Below are 17,992 nucleotides of genomic sequence, written 5' to 3'. Positions count from 1 at the left end.
CCTCATTTCCAGCAAGATGGACAGATCCGCAAGGCATATTCAGACACACATGTTCAGATTCCATAAGAGGTAAACAAGAAATCCAGGCAAAAAAGGAATCATCTCCTTTTTTGCTTTCTAAGGAAACCTACCACATACCTGCTTTTCTCCCCAATGGGTACTTTACATCATCATTCTCCCCCCTCATTTTATTCTCTCAACAATAAACCTGTGAGGTGGGTTAGGCTAAGGAAGTAAATGAACGAAGTTCACTTCCAGGACAAAATGGGGATTTGAAAGTATGTCTCCCAAATTCTGTTCCAGCACTCAACCCACCAAACCAGGTTGTCTTTCTAACCATAGTGTGGTGGCCATTTATAACCTCATATTGTATCCATAAGAAGAGCCAGTCTGAAAATGTCATTTATTTATCTACAACCTTCAGTCCTACTGCTGTTGAAACTTTTTCCTGGGAAAGTCTGTGAAAGATTGCAGCCTTGGCCAAGGAACACCAAACCTCAGTATTTTTTAAAGATATGATTCAAATAAACAATCTTCATAATGTGAATACAAACCAGAATCCCTAAACAACACAATATACCTTTTTAATAAACATTACAGAATTTCACTAGCGGCACAGTATCTTTATCTGAGTGAACACAAGCAGATGTTGTTGTGGAACATTAGAAGTATATCATTCTCCATCTATTTTTGAAACTGCCCTAGGAGGGCTATATGAATAACTGAAAAGTGATTTTGCAGTTTCCAAAAAGATAAAGACATTATAGAGTGCTTTCATGTTACAAATGATGGTTTTCTATCACACAATATTCCAGTTTGTGACATCTGTAACATATAAGAAAAATAACGAATCCTAACAGGCTTCAAAATGCATTCAGGTTTCTGGAATTTTTAATAATGATTTAAAAATAACACTCATAATTTTGTAAACAGTTTCATAAGTAATGGAACATTTTTAGACTGCAAAAATAGTTTTTCACCAGCCATTTTAGGTTCCCATTAGGTAGAAAAGTAGAGTATAAATGCTTAAAACACTGAAGTTTAAAAAAATAACAGCAACACTGATCAATTAAAGAAGGATAATGATTTAGAGACAGATGAAGTCTAATTTATTCAGAATAAGCTAATGTAAGAAAAAGGAAGCTTTTTAAAAATGCAAAATCTGTTCATAATTGGGATATGTCCCAATAAAACACTTTGTTCAATCTATGAGCTGAATTTCTCCTTTACTATATTTAATCTAAAAGTGAACACTAAAATGTTTCTGGAAAGGCATCAGTACCCATTTCTCCTACAAAATCATTATGACTGTTACAGTTCTGAAAAGCCAAAAGTACCTGCTGGGGGGGGGGGGGGATGTTTCATTAGATAACAACAGAATTTAAGGTTTTTTAACTAGATGATTTTCTACTTTCTACTAACTAGATGATTAAACTAGATGATTTTCTACTTTTAGAGTAACAACAAATAAACAAATCAAACTCCACAAGCGTTTAATACTAAATAAAATTAACAAGGAAAGCTGAATGTCAAAAAGCATACCAGAGGGAAGATCATCCAAAGGAAATTCAAGTAATCTGGATTTATAAACAGAATGCAAGTGGAATTCCTCCTGAAATAAGAAATACGAAAATTAATGCCAAATAAAACTGTCTTAGAACTGTGTCCGGCCCGAAAGAATGCATTAAAAGTTGTATGTTAATGAAACCGAGAAACCTAACTGAAATTCAGAAAGACTCTCTGAGTGGGAATGCATAAAAGAGTGTGAATGACCAAGGGATCTGGAACACATCTCCCATGGAAGTTGGATTGCTGTCCACTAGGAAACAGAATTCTGGTGTTTTCTTGGACTCAGCTGTGGCAAACAGGTCCACTTGAGGTCTGTTCAGTCTGGTCTGTTTGGTCCGGTTCACCCCATGTGTTGAAAATCCCCTTGATGTAATTGTGTCGAACAGACCATTCATAGTTGGTCTGATAGACCCAGGGCCAGATCTGAAGGGGGGGGCAGAGAGGGGTGCTTGCTCCAGGTGCCAATGGAGAGGGGACGCCAAATTGGGTATGGAGTCCATTCTATTCTATGGGCCCATAAGGGGGCATCATTTTTTAATTTTGTCCCCCCAAAAAACATGTAGATTTGGTCCTGGATAGACCCTGCTCAGGCTGTCTGCTTCTGTATTCAAAGTCCCCACTATGTGGATGTCCCACAGGGATGCTCCATTGGTTGTCATCTGCATCTGAAAAGAAGCCTGCAAAGAAAGCTAGATGTGGCGACAGGGTGTGCAGGGGAACCAGGATCATGTCCTCATCAGACTCCAGTTGACATGGCCCAATTTAGGTACAGACTCTGTTTTCTACATATACCTTGATTGCTTATGCTTCTTTGCAGGAGATTCTGAATGCAATCAGACCTTAGTCAATGGTCCTGAAGGAGGTGAACAGGGGACCTAGATTCCATCTCCAGGTGCGACTGAAGTGGCTCTTTTTGGAGGGATCAGAGCCATCCTGATAGTCAGGCCCACAGGAACCAAATGGATCAATGGAGACCCAAAATGCGGTTGAGTAGTCGGAACTGAAGGAAACAGACCCAAGACAGAACAGCCTGAGCTCAGAGTCACTTTGGAAGGAACCAAGGAGGACAGAGCCTTCTCCCACAGTGCAACTTTCAGCCAAGAGACCCTATCTGACCAAGTCTTAGGGGGAAAGCACTGGCAAACGGAACAAGTTCCAAGACTGTGGGCCTCTCCTAAGCACGGAAGGCAGAGTTCAGGCTCATCACTGTGTGTCATTTTTGTTCCACATTTAGCACATTTTTTAAAACAGTGCCTTGGATGCCATGACGAGGGACTGCAAGCAGTTTTCCCTCTAAGCTGAGTTAGTGTGAGCTAGCTCTCAGTTTTTTAACCTCCAGCTCACAAATTTTGTCTTAGCTCACAAAAAAATGGCTCAGAGCAAACTAATTTATGCAGTAGCTCACAATTTTAATGCCAGTAGCTCACAACTTTAATGCTGGTAGCTCACAAAGTAGAATTACTGCTCACAAGACTCCACAGCTTAGAGAGAACACTGCAAGCATAACAAACAGGAAGCCCAGGTGATGGGGATTGCCTCACATGAAATAGCCTCCTGAAGGAGGGTAAAACAGATCCTGGACAGACAAAAGGAGTCCTCTTTCATTCACAGTGATGACAAAGAAATCAATGGAGCATGCTAGCAAGCTTTGCAGTGGCAAAAAGGGAACTGAGGGAAGGGGTGCCTGCCAACAGAGCATGTGTGATGAGCAGGAATCTCAGATATGCAATGGCTCCAAAAGGGACAGGATGCCCTTTTGGGGGTTTTGAGCTCCAAAGAAAATGTCCCATGGCTGGCCTGTGAAAATGCAGTCCAAATGAGGGGCTGCATGAGATGAAAGAACTGTTTTAATTCTTTATCATCCACCTTGAATCTTAGCAAAAACAGAGGACTATAAATGAAGTAAATCAAATAAAATCCTTTACTTTACCAATTGCATCCATGCTTCTGACGCAGCACACCTCACAATCCAAATGCTCAAAGCAGTACTGAATTTCAACATTCCATGCCATAGTAGCTGATGTACAATGATTCTTAAGCTACTTACTAAAAGCATAATTTAAACATATGAAGCTGCCTTATACTGAATCAGACCCTCGGTCCATGAAAGTCAGCATTGTCTACTCAGACTGGCAGAGGCTCTCCAGGGTCTCAAGCTGAGGTTTTTCACGCCAACTTGCCTGGACCCTTTTTAGTTGGAGATGCTGGGGATTGAACCTGGGACCTTCTGCTTACCAAACAGACGCTCTACCACTGAGCCACCATCCCTCTTTTGTGATAGATTTTTCCATTAAATATCTGAAGATCTGCCCAATAAGCACAGTTATTAAAGTTTTACTTACATGTGTGGTGGAGTTTTCTTCTGGTTCAATAAGATATCTGTGATTTCCATCATAGAACATGCCACTGTTAAAAGAAATAGAAATATCACTTACATACTAAAATATAATTAAATTTATATAATGACTTATTTTTAATTTAACAGCAGACATCAGAAGATCCTTGACAATATCTGTTATCAATTCCTTTAAAATTTCCCTCACCCTTGCAATGGAGTCAAAGGCCCACACAATCTACGAGTAATTTTTGTCCAAATAATAATTTATTTTGGAATTACTGATCATTACTGATCAGTATTACTTGGGTCAGCTTGCAACTGACCCTAACCAGCCGTCTGGAATCAGCTTATATCAGCTTCCCTTTCAGAGCCCATCTTTATGTGTTAGGCATCCCTAAGGTTCATGCTGTGTGATTTGCTGCCATTTTAAAAAGTTAGTTTCTAGAACTGGCCTGGGAACTTAATTTTTAAAGCAGCAGGACATCCCTGGGGCAAATTCAGGGATGCCTCTAGATAGGCCCTCACTTCTTAGAAAAGCAAGTGAAGCTTCACATATGTAGTACAGCTGTCTCTGTACAGAATATCTGGACTGAAGTGCACATTGCTAACATGGAATATGTTAAAATGGAATTCTGTATCTAGCAAAAGGTCTTATTAAAAAGCTTGACAGCAATCAGTTTGAGAACTCCAGTTCGATTACTATAGCAGCAATGCCTACTCTTTGCCACTAGTAGGCAGCAAAAATCATAATCTAGTAAGAATATCTAGCCTTCATGTACAGAACAACCTTTTAAACTGATAACAGTAATATTAAGAAGCTTTTTCCTTATACAAATGCCCATAGTTTCAAATACCTACAATGTCTTTTATGCAGTACATTATGCCCCAAACTAATGGTCTGAATCCTGAAAAAAAGTTTCTTTTAACAGGTGAAGTATTTATGGGACAGAATGAAAAAGTTCCCTTTATCCAATTTCCCCACCCCATACATAATTTTAATAAACCTCTGTCATATTCCACCTCAGTTATCTTTTTTCCAAACTTAAAATTCCCAAACTCTTCAAGCCATTCCTCATAAAAAAGGAGTTCCAGCCCTTAATTTTCCTGGTGGCCCTTTTCTGCACTTTTCTCAGCTCTGCAATACATTGTTGAAGATTACAGTAACCAGAGCTGTACACAATATTCAAAACAAGCAAGCACCATAGCTCTATGAAAAAGCCATCACAATTCTGGCTGTTATATCAATCCCTTTCCTAATTATTTCCAGCATGGTGTTTACTTTTCTCACCAGTACCACACACTTGGTGGACACTTTAACCAGGCTATCCCTTTCCCCCTCAGTCAAAGCCAGTTCATATCCAGAGCATATATTTAAAATTTATCTGCCTTTTTACAGTCTTTCATTTTGCTACATGCCTGTCTTGAAACGTGAAGGCTTTGAGCAAATAAGCTTCCTTTGGATTGTAGTTATGTAAAAGCAGGTATAGCCCTCTTTTCTAGCTTATCAGATACCCAGGATGGGTTACAACAACAATTTAAAGCAATATAAATCCATAATGTATAATAAACCCTAAAGGATACAATCTTAAGCATCCTCACTAGGTTCTGATCTGAGTAAACTTGCTTAGGATTATATCACAAATCTAATATATCCATAATTAATATTTTAGATTGAAAGAGACCAAGTATGGATAGATGGATGATAGACAGACAGACAGATAGACAGACAGACCTTCTAGAAGAAGGCCTAGAGCTAATCAAGTCTCATATGTTTGCAAGAAGTGAGGAAAGTCAAAGCCAAGATAACTCGAAGATTTAATTGTAAATCACCAGGCATCAGTATAAAATAAGCAAAGGACTATCAGCTGCAGCTAGCATCTCAAGACCTCCTTTTCATTCAGTTAGCAAAGAGCATCACAGATAAAAGCCAATATCTTATTATTAAAAGAAGCCAAACACATAATGCAATCTGCAGGGTTCTTCGAGATGAAAATTCAGCATTAACTTGAAATCAAGTTTCTAGAGTTATGTCCCTCCCAAGCCTTGGTTATCTCAAAATGCTTAAAGATATAGTGTGCTGTGAAAAAATTATTGACCACCTAAAATAAACCCAGACCTACAGATGCATACATAATTATTTAAAACATATTTAGAGAAGTGATACTTTAAAACCATCAATCAATGAAGATCCCATAAGTGCATGCTTTGCGGGGAAACTGAATTATGATGACAAAGAGTCTTGAGGTAAGTGCTTCTATTTATAGTGATACCACATTTGCTGTATGACCTTAAAAACAATATAGCTCTCAGGATTGATCTTGCATTTGTACATATGCAAAATATATAAACACATAAGTAACAGTACATTTAAAGATTCCAAATGCTTCACATCACATGCATTATAACCCACACTACCAGCCCAGGACACTTTTATCATATCCTATAGGCTGAGCCTTTGAGACAGCAGGTCAGAAGCATCAGTTCTCTTTTCATTAGGTAAGGAATCTTTCATGGGAGCAAGGACTCTTTCTGTTGGAGGAAACAGTCCCAAACTGATCCATTGGCTCTGCCTATGCCTACGTGATAAGTATGCCTGAGGTCGATTTGAAACAGAGATTAGCAATGCAACCCTAAATGGTTACACCTTTCAAAACCCACTGATTTCAGTGAACTTAGAATGATGTAATGCTGCTTAGGACTGTATCTACTCTGGTTCTGTCTGATGTGTATATGTATTGTTCATGGGTAAAAACACAGAACCATTGGTGTTTGCTTTTGGTTCCTGTACGCTGCTTTGGGGAAGTAGACTTAAGAGTGTTTTAAACAAATTGCTTTTTCAGTAATCAAAGTAATTTGTGAGCCAAGCCTAAAATGTATATTTATGCTGCCTTTCCAGACCTGCTTGAGGCAGCTAAAGCAGCAAAACATAAACTAAATAACACTAAGAAAAATAAGCACACATCATATCAGCAAGAACAAGTAAAAATAAACTCAATAAAACACGCCAATATTATTAACCATTAAAACAACTTCTGTCAGAAAATGGTAGGATGAAACAAATACCGGTAAATCCTGGCTTAAATTTTGCACAAAGCTGCTTTTAATAAAACAATTACTATAATTTCAGCAATTTAGAGGGTATCTTAATTAAACTTACTGAAGTCCATGACATGTTGAAAGGGCAACAAAGGATTCTGGATTCCCTCGCAGGTGACCGTGGTAATAACAATGTTCTCCTCCCTGAAATTAGAAACAGACTATGAGCTTATATGATTTTTACCATGTCACTCACATGCTTTCTCAAGCAAACCAAATCCACAAGGTTGATGAGAATGGTGGATTAATCTCTACATGCCCAGACAGAAGTCACACTCTGTATAGACTCTAGAGAATGAACATATGAACGTTGGGAGTCACAAAAATCATTGGGTATTGTCATTTCACAAGTTTCAAACCAAATTTTGAACATTTACTGTAATATATACACAATTATTTATAACCAAACAATTTTTGAGTGAATACCAGAGCAGCATGCTTCCACAATGACATCACTTCTGATTTTGTGTTGGAAATGCAACATTGCACATTGGCCCAATGCTAATTGTCCCCGTCGCATTTCCCCCCTGCTACCCTGTGAAGTGGCCAGGGGTTTTTTGTAGCAGGAACTCCTTTGCATATTAAGCCACACCCCTCTTGATGTAGCCAATCCTCCAAGAGTTTACAGGGCTCTTCTTACAGGGCAAAGCAAAGCAAAGCAAAGCAAAGCAAATTTTATTCTTATATCCCGCCCTCCCAGGGCGGCTCACAGACATGGCAAGCCATGATTTGGTTAAAACAGATACACAATTATTTAAATGGTACAGGTATAAATTAATTAAAGTTTAAAAATATAGAATAGAAAAATAGAAAATAGAAAAATAGATAGAAATAGGTGCTATACTTCTATCGGTCACAATTTACGCCTACAATTTACAGGGCCTACTGTGAGCTCTTGGATGACTGGCTTCATCAGGGGTGTCTGGCCTAATATACAAAGGAGTTCCTGCTACAAAAAAGCCCTGGAAGTGGCAATGGGGAATAGTGATCCAGGGTCCTGCCGAATTCCATGCCTGGTTACACTTCCCATCATACATTGTTTTGGTTCCATATTTTCTAACACAGATGTTATCATGGTCAAAAGAACCTCCTTTTTCCCACTGAAACAGCTGCTTGAATCAAATTCAATATTCTGTTGCCTATGGCACAAATGTTTGTTTTGTGTTCTCACAAACAGAATGTAGTCAAATCAGTTTTGCAGGGTCTGCAGTCATAAACTGACCAAAACGAGCTTGCAAAAGAATGTCAAGCGCAGCTGTAATAGTTGCAACACGAGTGGAAATTAATTTACTATCTACTATGAACGTTGGGTATGAAGAGAACTTAACCAAGCTACTGTTACCTAAATTCAAAGTTGGTGCAGAAGTACAGGGAGGGGGAATCAACATCTGGAAAATACACAAAAATTGACTGAAAGTGAAACATTGAAAAAGAAATTGATTTCAGCCTCCATCTCAAATTCCAGAGAGTAGCACCAAAAAGCTTGTTCTTCATTTCCCATGTAGAAATCCTTCAGCTACTTGTAAGGCCTGAGAAAAGAAGGCAAAATCCCTAACATTATTTGCTAGCCATGGAGGTGCCCTTACTGGGCCAGCCGAATGAGTGTGTGTTATTTATGAAATGCCAACTGATGATTAACCTTTTGCATGAGGCAGCTATTGCAAGGTTGCTGGGTTTAGAAATCACCATCCTCAGCATGTAGCCAAATCTAATTACCAATTACTCAAGCATCCACAAGTTTAAGTCAGCAGCAAGATAATGCACCATTTCCAGGTTTTATATGTATTCTTTACTGGGGCAGCAGCAGTGGGGAAAGGGAAGAGGACCAGGAGAGTAAACACAGAACAGTTCTTGGCCACAAAAATGTACTGCAGCACTTTAATGCAGGATGAATATTCAGATAACCAGCAAAAAACCCTCCTTAGTATAAAAACAGGTTTTGAAGCAGCAGTTCACTATACCTGCTTTAAAAAGAATGCATGATTGCAGATATAGCTCAGACTCACAGAGACCTTGTGACATAATCTGGCCTCTAGAATGGGGTCTGAGGTTAAGCTTGAGATTAACTTGTGATCCCTGGCCTACCAATAAGATGCTCAGTGAGTCCAGCCACAGGGCATGGAAAAATTAGGAGCTAATTTTACTGCCTGCTGATAGCTGGCAAGGAAAATACAGCAGCATCTGCTTGAAAAGCTGCCTCCTGATTGTTTCCCTTTAGAGTAAAAGACAATGGTTTTGAATAGCACCTGAGAGACACTGAAAACACAAGGAAGCCAAGAGGCGATTTTCCCCTGCCCTGTTACTTCAAGACAAATTATAAACATTACCAGCAGGAAACCTAGACTTTTAGGCAAGGTTCTTGAGAAAATGCATTCTCTGTCTCCTACAGTGGCATAAGCCCCTTGAACAGGCTACTTAAGGTCAGAAACACACCTTGCAGACAAATGCATGCAATACAATCCACATTGTTGCTTCTGCTAAGGAAAGGCATCTTTGGATGGGAACTATTTCGAACACAATTGGAACCGGGAATGCTTACTCATTCTCGGAAGCTGCTTTCCCACTTGCCCTGCCTTCCCAGCAAGGTTCCAGAAACATTGTCATCTGGGACCACATAGTGAGAAAAAGAAGTTTGGAGATTTGGGGGGGTGGGGAGAGAAAATTGGTAGGCAAAGTCCTTTTTGCTGTTTTTCCACACCAAATCATCCCCATCAAAGCAGCTTTTCCACAGAATGGTAACTGGTGTTCCTTTACAAGCATTTGTATGAAATATAGAGCTTCACACAAAAACTTCTGTAACCATCTAGTAGCACTACCTATGAAACAATATGCAGAATTTCCTTGCATATTGTTGGCAGAGCTTACAAGTGTAGTAAAGAACTCAACTTCATTCCAGTCTTGATTTTTAAATTATTTCTTCAAGCAAATCCCAACTTTTGCAGCAGGCACTGTCATCGGTTGTTCTTTCACCTGAAGGCAATAAATACAACCTAGAGCACACATGCACCTGTGTGTACACATCCGTGCAGTTCCCAATTCGTGGATCCGTTTCACCTCACTGAATCAACATGCACCCAGACCTGAAGCCCTACGAATAACCCAAACCTGCAAGTGAGATCTGATTAACAGAAATAATATATACTTGTATGCTTTCAAGAACAACAAAAGCAAAATATTCTAGAAAAACAAAAAGAGGAAAGAACAGTTTAAAAAGGGAGTTTTCCAAAAAACTTCCTTTTTACCATCTTATAATGGGTATGTAAGAGGCTTCATAACAATATCTAAAAATGTTCAAGTGCCACTGAATTGGAAGCTAGGTCACTGGTTTTGGAAATCAGGTTAGCAAGATGAGCTATTTTTAGTTATAGCTGTAGATCACGGTAGATGGCCTTTATCATGAGTAGTGCAAATCAGACAGTCTTGGAGCACCACATATCCTTGTAACACTGCCAGCCTTTCCTACTCTTCCTTACTGCACATACTGCGTTGGCAGTAGGAATTTTTTAAAATTATGATTCAGAAAATGTATCCCCTGCCTTTCTCCTATGAAAACAACACTCAAAGTGGTTTAATGCTCAAAGAATTCCATTAATTCAAACCACCCGAGAAGCAACTGGAGACAAAACATTGGACACTTTAAGGTTTCCTTCGGGCATCACTGAACTCCTCAAGACTTCTGGGTGAACTATAAGAAGAAAATGAATGTCACAAAGAGGGACAGAAGGGGGACAAACATGTTAGAATCCTACTCATCCCTTCAGAAGATCAACTTTGGTGAAAAAGAAGAATTGCAGATTTATACCCCACCTTTCTCTCTGAATCAGAGACTCAGAGCAGCTTACAGTCTCCTTTATCTTCTTCCCCCACAACAGACACCCTGTGAGGTAGGCGGGGCTGAGAGAGCTTTCACAGAAGCTGCCCTTTCAAGGACAACTCCTACCAGTGCTATGGCTGACCTAAGGCCATTCCAGCAGCTGCAAGTGGAGGAGTGGGGAATCAAACCCGGTTCTTCCAGATAAGAGTCCACGCACTTAACCACTACACCAAACACTACCTATTAGCTAAAAAGCCAGTTTTGTTTTCTGAAGTTGTATTCAGGAGTACTGAAGTATGAACAGTAACCCAAGGGAAAAAGCTGAGGTGTGCTGCTTCTGTTGGGAAGGTGATGTTGGGTTTTGGGGGAAGGGAGGAGGTGCTGTGATAGCAACAGACGTTCTATTGCTTCAAACCAACATGGCTACCCACCTGGATCTATCTTTATGGACAGTGTTCTCCAGGACTTTTGTTGTAGAAAAAGTCCAGCAAGAACTCATCTGCACTTTAGGCCAAACTCCCTGACATGACCATTGTTCCACAAAGGGCTTTTTAAAAGAAAAAGCCCAGCAGGAATTCATTTGCATATAAGGTCACACCCTGTTGCCAGGCCAGGCAGAACTACGTTCCTGTGTGTTCCTGCTCAAAAAAAAAAAGCCCTGGTGTTCTCTTGGAATAAGAGACTGATAGGAGGAAATAAAATGGCAGCTACGGAATACTGCAATCTGTATAGAACATTAAAAGGATGTAAGCACAAAATTTGAAGCCATTTTCTGCCACGGCATTTTCAAAAGTAAAAAATTTATCTTCTGAATTATTAACTACATTTTCTTATACCACTCTATTACACACTTCCTACATGGAACAGTGCCATTGGCAATTTCCTAGTGAATACTACTGATGTATAAAAAGAAAAAAGTTTCTGCTTTTCTTGCTGCACAGCATCTTACAGTGTGACTTTCCATTTAATTACACCAACCGAAAGTAGGTATGACACAATGTGAAATGACTGATATATTTGTGTTGATTCCTCAGGACCATTCTCCTGGCACTAAGAAATGGGAAAGCTTGGTGGAACACCCTTCCTAGCTGAGATCCATGTCCTCCGGGACCTGAAACAGCTCCACAGGGCCTGGAAAATGGAATTGTTCCACCAAGCTTACCGCCAAAGTCTATGGAAAATTAGGCCTCCCTTTTTTCCCTTCCCCCACTCTTTGGTATGGTATGACTGTAATTATCCAGAGCAGTATGGTGATCTCGCACCATCAGATTAACTAAATAGTGCATTGTTTTAATGTTCAACCTCAAAATGTTTAATTTATTCCCTGATTGTATTATTGATTATAATATGATGTAACCTGCTCTGAGCCCCACATTAGTGGGGAGGGGAGCAGAATATGAATCTAATAAATAAAGAACTGGGCATTGCAAAATTAAAACTATAATTCCAATAAATGTCACCTATAAGCATTACCTAAAAGGCAGCACCCTATATGCTTAAAAAGCCTATTTTTAGTTTAAAAGCATGGACATTAGGCATGACTTGACAGACCAGCAATAATTAATGCAAGACAGAATAAGTAGTTAAGACTCCCTAGTCTTCCACATGTCATATGCAAAAGTCAAATGCCACTCAGAAAAGTATTTCATTGTGTGAAAACAGCAAGTGCTGTCAATGCACATAGAAACAAAACATTAGTGAAGCACTGGCTAGTTTTCATTTTCTTTTTTAAGTGTTTAAATTATGATGATATTCAAAACTGCTAATTGAAACCCATATATCTACTGAATGGAATACAACATCCCGAGAGGAGATGTTGTATTCATAACACAAAATACCCATTTCTCAGACCCTCTTTCAGGCCAAAAAGCCCTGGCAGCCCCATGGTTTACTAAGGGGCTGTAGATGATGAAAAGGCAAGGAAGATGCCTACAGTGGAGAAAGACTTGTGATGAATCCAGCAAGGCACAGGCTAGAGCTCATTTTGAAACCTACTTTGTTGCAGTGATTATGGCAAAGAAGCAATATTCTCTGCCATCATTGCATCCACACAGTGTGCAAAAGGAAATGCCTCTGTTGTTTCTCCTCCACCAGTGACATCCTCTCATTTTTCCCTCCAGCTAGGGATACTTCCAGGTCCTGCATAACAATTCCAGACGAGTAGCTCTGTTTATTCTAGCAAAAATAAACACAAGTCTTGTAACTAAAGACTACTTGTAACCAAAGACTAAGCCTATTTTTTTGTAACACACACTTCCATGGAAGAAGTCCCAGTTTGTCAAAAGCACATATTGGGCTCTTGCTGCACATACATGTATTATTTGAAGTTATGAAGAAAAAAAGAGTAGAAACAGCTAAAGTTGCCAACTCCAACATGGGAAATTCCTGGAGATTTAAGGGCACTGCTGGGAATTTGGGGAGGCGGAAGCTCAGAAGGGATCCACAGAGTCTACTCTCTGAAGCTGCCATTTTCTCCAAGGGAACTAATCTCTGTAGTTTGGAAATCAGCTGAAATTCCAGAACTTCAGGTGCTACCTGGAGATCGGTAGCTCTAGGCTATAAGAAGATTGCCAAGACCCTGAAACTGAGCTGCAGCACGGTGGCCAAGGCCATACAGAGGTTTAACAGGACAGGTTCCACTCAGAACAGGCCTCGCCATGGTCGACCAAAGAAGTTGAGTGCCCGTGCTCAGTGTCATATCCAGAGGTAGGCTTTGGGAAATAGATGTATGCATGCTGCCAGCATCGCTACAAAGGTTGAAGGGGTGAGGGGTCAGCCTGTCAGTGCTCAGACCATACACCGCATGCTGCGTCAAATTGGTCTGCAGGGCTGTCGTCCCAGAAGGAAGCCTCTTCTAAAGATGAGGCACAAAAAAGCCTGCAAACAGTTTGCTGCAGACAAGCAGACTAAGGACATGTATTTCTGGTACCATGTATTTCTGGTACCATGTCCTGTGGTCCATTGAGACCAAGATAAACTTATTTGGTTCAGATGGTGTCAAGCGTGTGTGGCGGCAACCAGGTGAGGACTACAAAGACAAGTGCCTACAGTCAAGCATGGTGGTGGGAATGTCATGGTCTGGGGCTGCATGAGTGCTGCCAGTACTGGGGAGCTACAGTTCATTGATGGAACCATGAATGCCAACATGTACTGTGACATACTGAAGCAGAGCATGATCCCCTCCCTTCGGAGACTGGGCCACAGGGCAGTATTCCAACATGATAACGACCCCAAACATACCTCCAAAACGACCACTGCCTTGCTAAAGAAGCTGAGGGTAAAGGTAATGGACTGGCCAAGCATGTCTCCAGACCTAAACCCTATTGAGCGTCTGTGGGGCATCCTGAAATGGAAGGTGGAGGTGCGCAAGGTCTCTAACATCCACCAGCTTTGTGACATTGTCATGGAGGAGTGGAAGAGGACTCCAGTGGCAACCTGTGAAGCTCTGGTGAACTCTATGCCCAAGAGGGTTAAGGCAGTGCTGGAAAATAATGGTGGCCACATAAAATATTGACACTTTGGGCCCCATTTGGACATTATTACTTAGGGGTGTACTCACTTTTGTTGCCAGCAGTTTAGACATGAATGGTTGTGTGTTGCGTAATTTTGAGGGGACAGCACATTTACACTGCCATACAAACTGTAGACTCACTACATTGTAGCCAAGTGTCATTTCTTCAGTGTTGTCATATGAAAAGATATACTTAAATATTTACAAAATGTGAGGGGGTGTACTCACTTCTGTGACATACTGTATAGACCAGTGACAGGATAAAATCAACTGGTGACCTTGGTGACACTATCATGGTGGGTGCACAACCAAGCCCACTAACTATGAAACTAGACAGAACCATAAAACCATCCCTGTTATTTATAAAATCTAGATTAAGTTTCTTCCTTATGTGATCACAAATGTTCCTGCCCTAATGATATCATTAGACTGTGTTGCAGTTCTGCAACTGAAAAGGATTATCTTTATTTGCAAACAAAACCAGAATTGAATAGACATGCAAAATGGAGCACAAACAGCTGGGTTGCTTAGAAATTGTTCTGAGCAACATAGCCCATTCCATCACTTATTTTTCATCGTTAAAAACAATAGCTATTGAAAGAACAAGTTATTTAAATGCATCGCATAATCTTTTCTGTTATCCTGCTGTCTGTGTTGTGATGGACTTAACTTGGCAGAAATTGGATTCAAATGACACAGTAAAGCAGCAATCATACAGTTGTGTAGCAGAAAGTCATCACAGTACAGGAAGTCTGGCCGTATCAGATTCATCAACAGAATCTTCAAGCAAAACAATGCAATGTGTACTTTTTATCTGCATAGAACACAAACGATCCCTAGGTAGCTCATCTTTTATTATTATTTTTATTTGTATTCCACTTTTCTCCTCAGTGGGGATTCAAAGCAGTTTACAACATTGTTCTCCCCTCTGCCATTTTATCTTCACAACAATCTTCTGCAAGGTAGGATACAGTGACTGGCCCAAGATCACCCTGTGAGTGTACATGGCAGAGTGGGGATTCAGACCTGGGTCTCCCAGATCCTAGTCTGTCACTCTAACCCTTATACCATGATGTCTCTCTCTCCTAGTAATACTTCATAGCTCACAAACCAATAACCAGAGAGACAAAAGGCATGTTTCTTGCCTGTATGCTTAGAGTTTGATATTCATCACAGAAGCATTTTCACACTGTTCAAATTAAGTAATATGGAAGATACATAATAGCACATGATCCCTTTCTGAACTTCCTCCTCTTTTTATGTATAAAGTCTTCCCAGTGCATGTTCTGCAGCCGCCTTCCAAGTCCCAATGAAAAAGCACTGCAGGGTTTACCATAAGAAATGAAAGAACCAGCATTGGAGGTGGTGTATCTGGAATGCAGAATGGCCTTTAATTACATACAACATACCACAACTTCACCTACAGAACACAACACTGGGATGAGCTCCAACTGCATATGTTTTTCCTCACATTCTATGCTTGCTGATACATCTCCTTCTGCCTGGATAACATCAATTAATGCCCCAGAGCTAATTTCTATCACCATACCCTGGAGATCTACCAAATACATAACTAAGAAGAGTGTTCACACCCTTCTGACATTAACTCCCCTGCCAAACCCCTATAGCAGATAGTTCAACAGCAGCTCTGCAGTAAAATTATTTGCTGCTAAAAAAAATTGACCTCTGCTAAAAATAAGCTCCTTCAGTCTGAGTTTGGCTCCTCAGTGATGCCCAACAGCATATTAGTGGCCAGACCTCTGTCCCAGACGCTCCAGTCTACAAGTGTCTTAGCAAGGGTCAGAGACAGCATAGCTCCAGACTGGGGGAGGGGGAACAAACCTTACATCTCAGGTGGTTATAAGGTAGCAGATGGGCATTACATATCTTGGAAATTTTACCTGAATTTTAGCGGGGGGAATGCTAGAATTGTAACAATTTTTTTCACAAATTTTAGTTTATCTGCTAAAATTACATTTTTATAGGAGTCAGCAAGAAGTTGACAAAATCATAAGTGTTTTTCTGCAATTTATTCAAGCACTGCACAGTAATTATTGCTCAGAGTTATGAAAAATAATTTCAAAGGCCAAGTTCTTACTTTAACTTCCACCACCTTTCCTCCGTGTTCAATATGCCTCTCAAGGTAGTCTGAAGATAGTAAATTGCTGCAATGATAGAAAGGACAAAGTATGAATACATTAAGTTATGTGAGAGTCAATCAGGAAATGGTTTAGCAAACATTGTATTTGAAAAGTACATAACTCAGTACATGCATACTAAATGCAACAAGCTGGATCCAAACTTCTTGTTCATGGAAGAAGTTCTTTTGCAAATGGAACAGTACCTTCTAGAAGCATAAGTTACCTTTCCTGTCCTTTTGTACCCTTAGAAGCTCACTGATTCACAAATTTTGAGCAGCAGAAGATACTTGTTTCTTATTTTTTTTAATGCAAGGGCTTAAAGGACTGAGACAAATTTTGCAATTGCTAGAGTGATCTTAGGATCCTTACCAGGATCCTTATCACCAGAGTACTGGGGAGGAGGGGCAGTCGGTTGAGTAAAGGCTTAATATAGTAATCCCTCGAAATCTCAAAAAATCTGCATGCTAGCAGAGCATGAAAGGATGTACCAATCCTGTTAAGACCACAAGGGCAGATTCTCTCTGTGTAGGGCCTATTAAAAAATCTCCCTTCCAAAACTATTGTAGATTATTATTATTATTATTATTATTATTATTATTATTATTATTATTATTATTAGTTTATTTCTATTCCGCCCCTTCCCCCTTTTGGTGGGCTCAGAGTAGAGTACAACAATTTGAATTAAAATCACAATAAAATTACAATAAAATCAACTTCAACAATCAGTAAAGTGCAACAAGTTAGTTCAGCATGATGATATAAGGCAAGATAGTATAGCACCACAATACAGTGGTGCAGCGAGGCGTAGGGGGAGGCCAACTGATCTAAGATGGATAGATGCCCGCTGTCTCATCCAAAGACCTACCGGAACAGCTCTGTTTTACAGGCCCTATGAAAGGTCAGTAAGCCAGGTAGGGCCCGAATCCCATAGGGAGCTGATTCCACCAGGTCGGGACCAGGACTGAAAAAGTCCTGGCCCTGGTAGAGGCAAGACAGGCATCCCTTGGGCTGGGGATTATCAGAAGATCTTGGGAGGCCGAACGAAGCAACCTCCGGGATGTATATGGAAGGAGACAGTCCCGTAGGTATGTTGGTCCCAGGCCACACAAGGCTTTAAAGTTAAAACTAGCACCTTGAAACGGATCCAGTACTCTATAGGCAGCCAGTGCAGGTCGCGGAACGCCAGCCGTATGCTCACCCATATAGGTGATGCAGCAGATATAATGTTCCGTCTTGCAAACAAAAAAGCTCTACAATAACATGAAATTGTAAAATAGCACATATAAGGGGGTAAAGAAAGACCAAAAAAATAGGGGCGAGCATACTCTGCAGGGTCTCAAGTTCAAACTACCATGGTCGATTTGAAGGACTCACTTTTTGATCAGAGAAAATGCTTTGGTTTTGCCCAACTCAAAATCATCATTAATTGGCATTAATTAGTTGGCATCATTAATTGGCATTATAACTTTCATTAGTTTCTCATCTAGGGATTTCTTCCTGCTTGATCTGTGAGTATCCTGATT

General features: G+C 40.2%; 1 protein-coding gene across 12 annotated transcripts in view; it reads right to left on the bottom strand.

Annotated features, from left to right (window-relative positions):
• The window catches only part of ADAM22 (ADAM metallopeptidase domain 22), a 182,936-nt gene that overhangs the window by 81,520 nt on the left and 83,424 nt on the right, over positions 1-17,992 (bottom strand). For all 12 annotated transcript variants that reach the window (XR_009555881.1, XR_009555882.1, XM_060248462.1 and 9 more), the window contains 4 exons: positions 16,427-16,493; positions 7,065-7,147; positions 3,912-3,975; positions 1,543-1,612 (listed from right to left, as the gene is read on the bottom strand). Coding sequence is in view for 10 of the 12 variants with exons in the window: in XM_060248462.1 (XP_060104445.1) it covers positions 1,543-1,612; positions 3,912-3,975; positions 7,065-7,147; positions 16,427-16,493 (284 nt within the window). In the remaining 2 variants the exon portion in view is untranslated. The remainder of the gene's footprint in view (positions 1-1,542; positions 1,613-3,911; positions 3,976-7,064; positions 7,148-16,426; positions 16,494-17,992) is intronic.

This window comes from Heteronotia binoei, chromosome 10, assembly GCF_032191835.1.
Source record: "Heteronotia binoei isolate CCM8104 ecotype False Entrance Well chromosome 10, APGP_CSIRO_Hbin_v1, whole genome shotgun sequence".
Lineage (NCBI taxonomy): Eukaryota > Metazoa > Chordata > Lepidosauria > Squamata > Gekkonidae > Heteronotia > Heteronotia binoei.
This window is presented reverse-complemented; position numbering and strand designations above follow the sequence as displayed.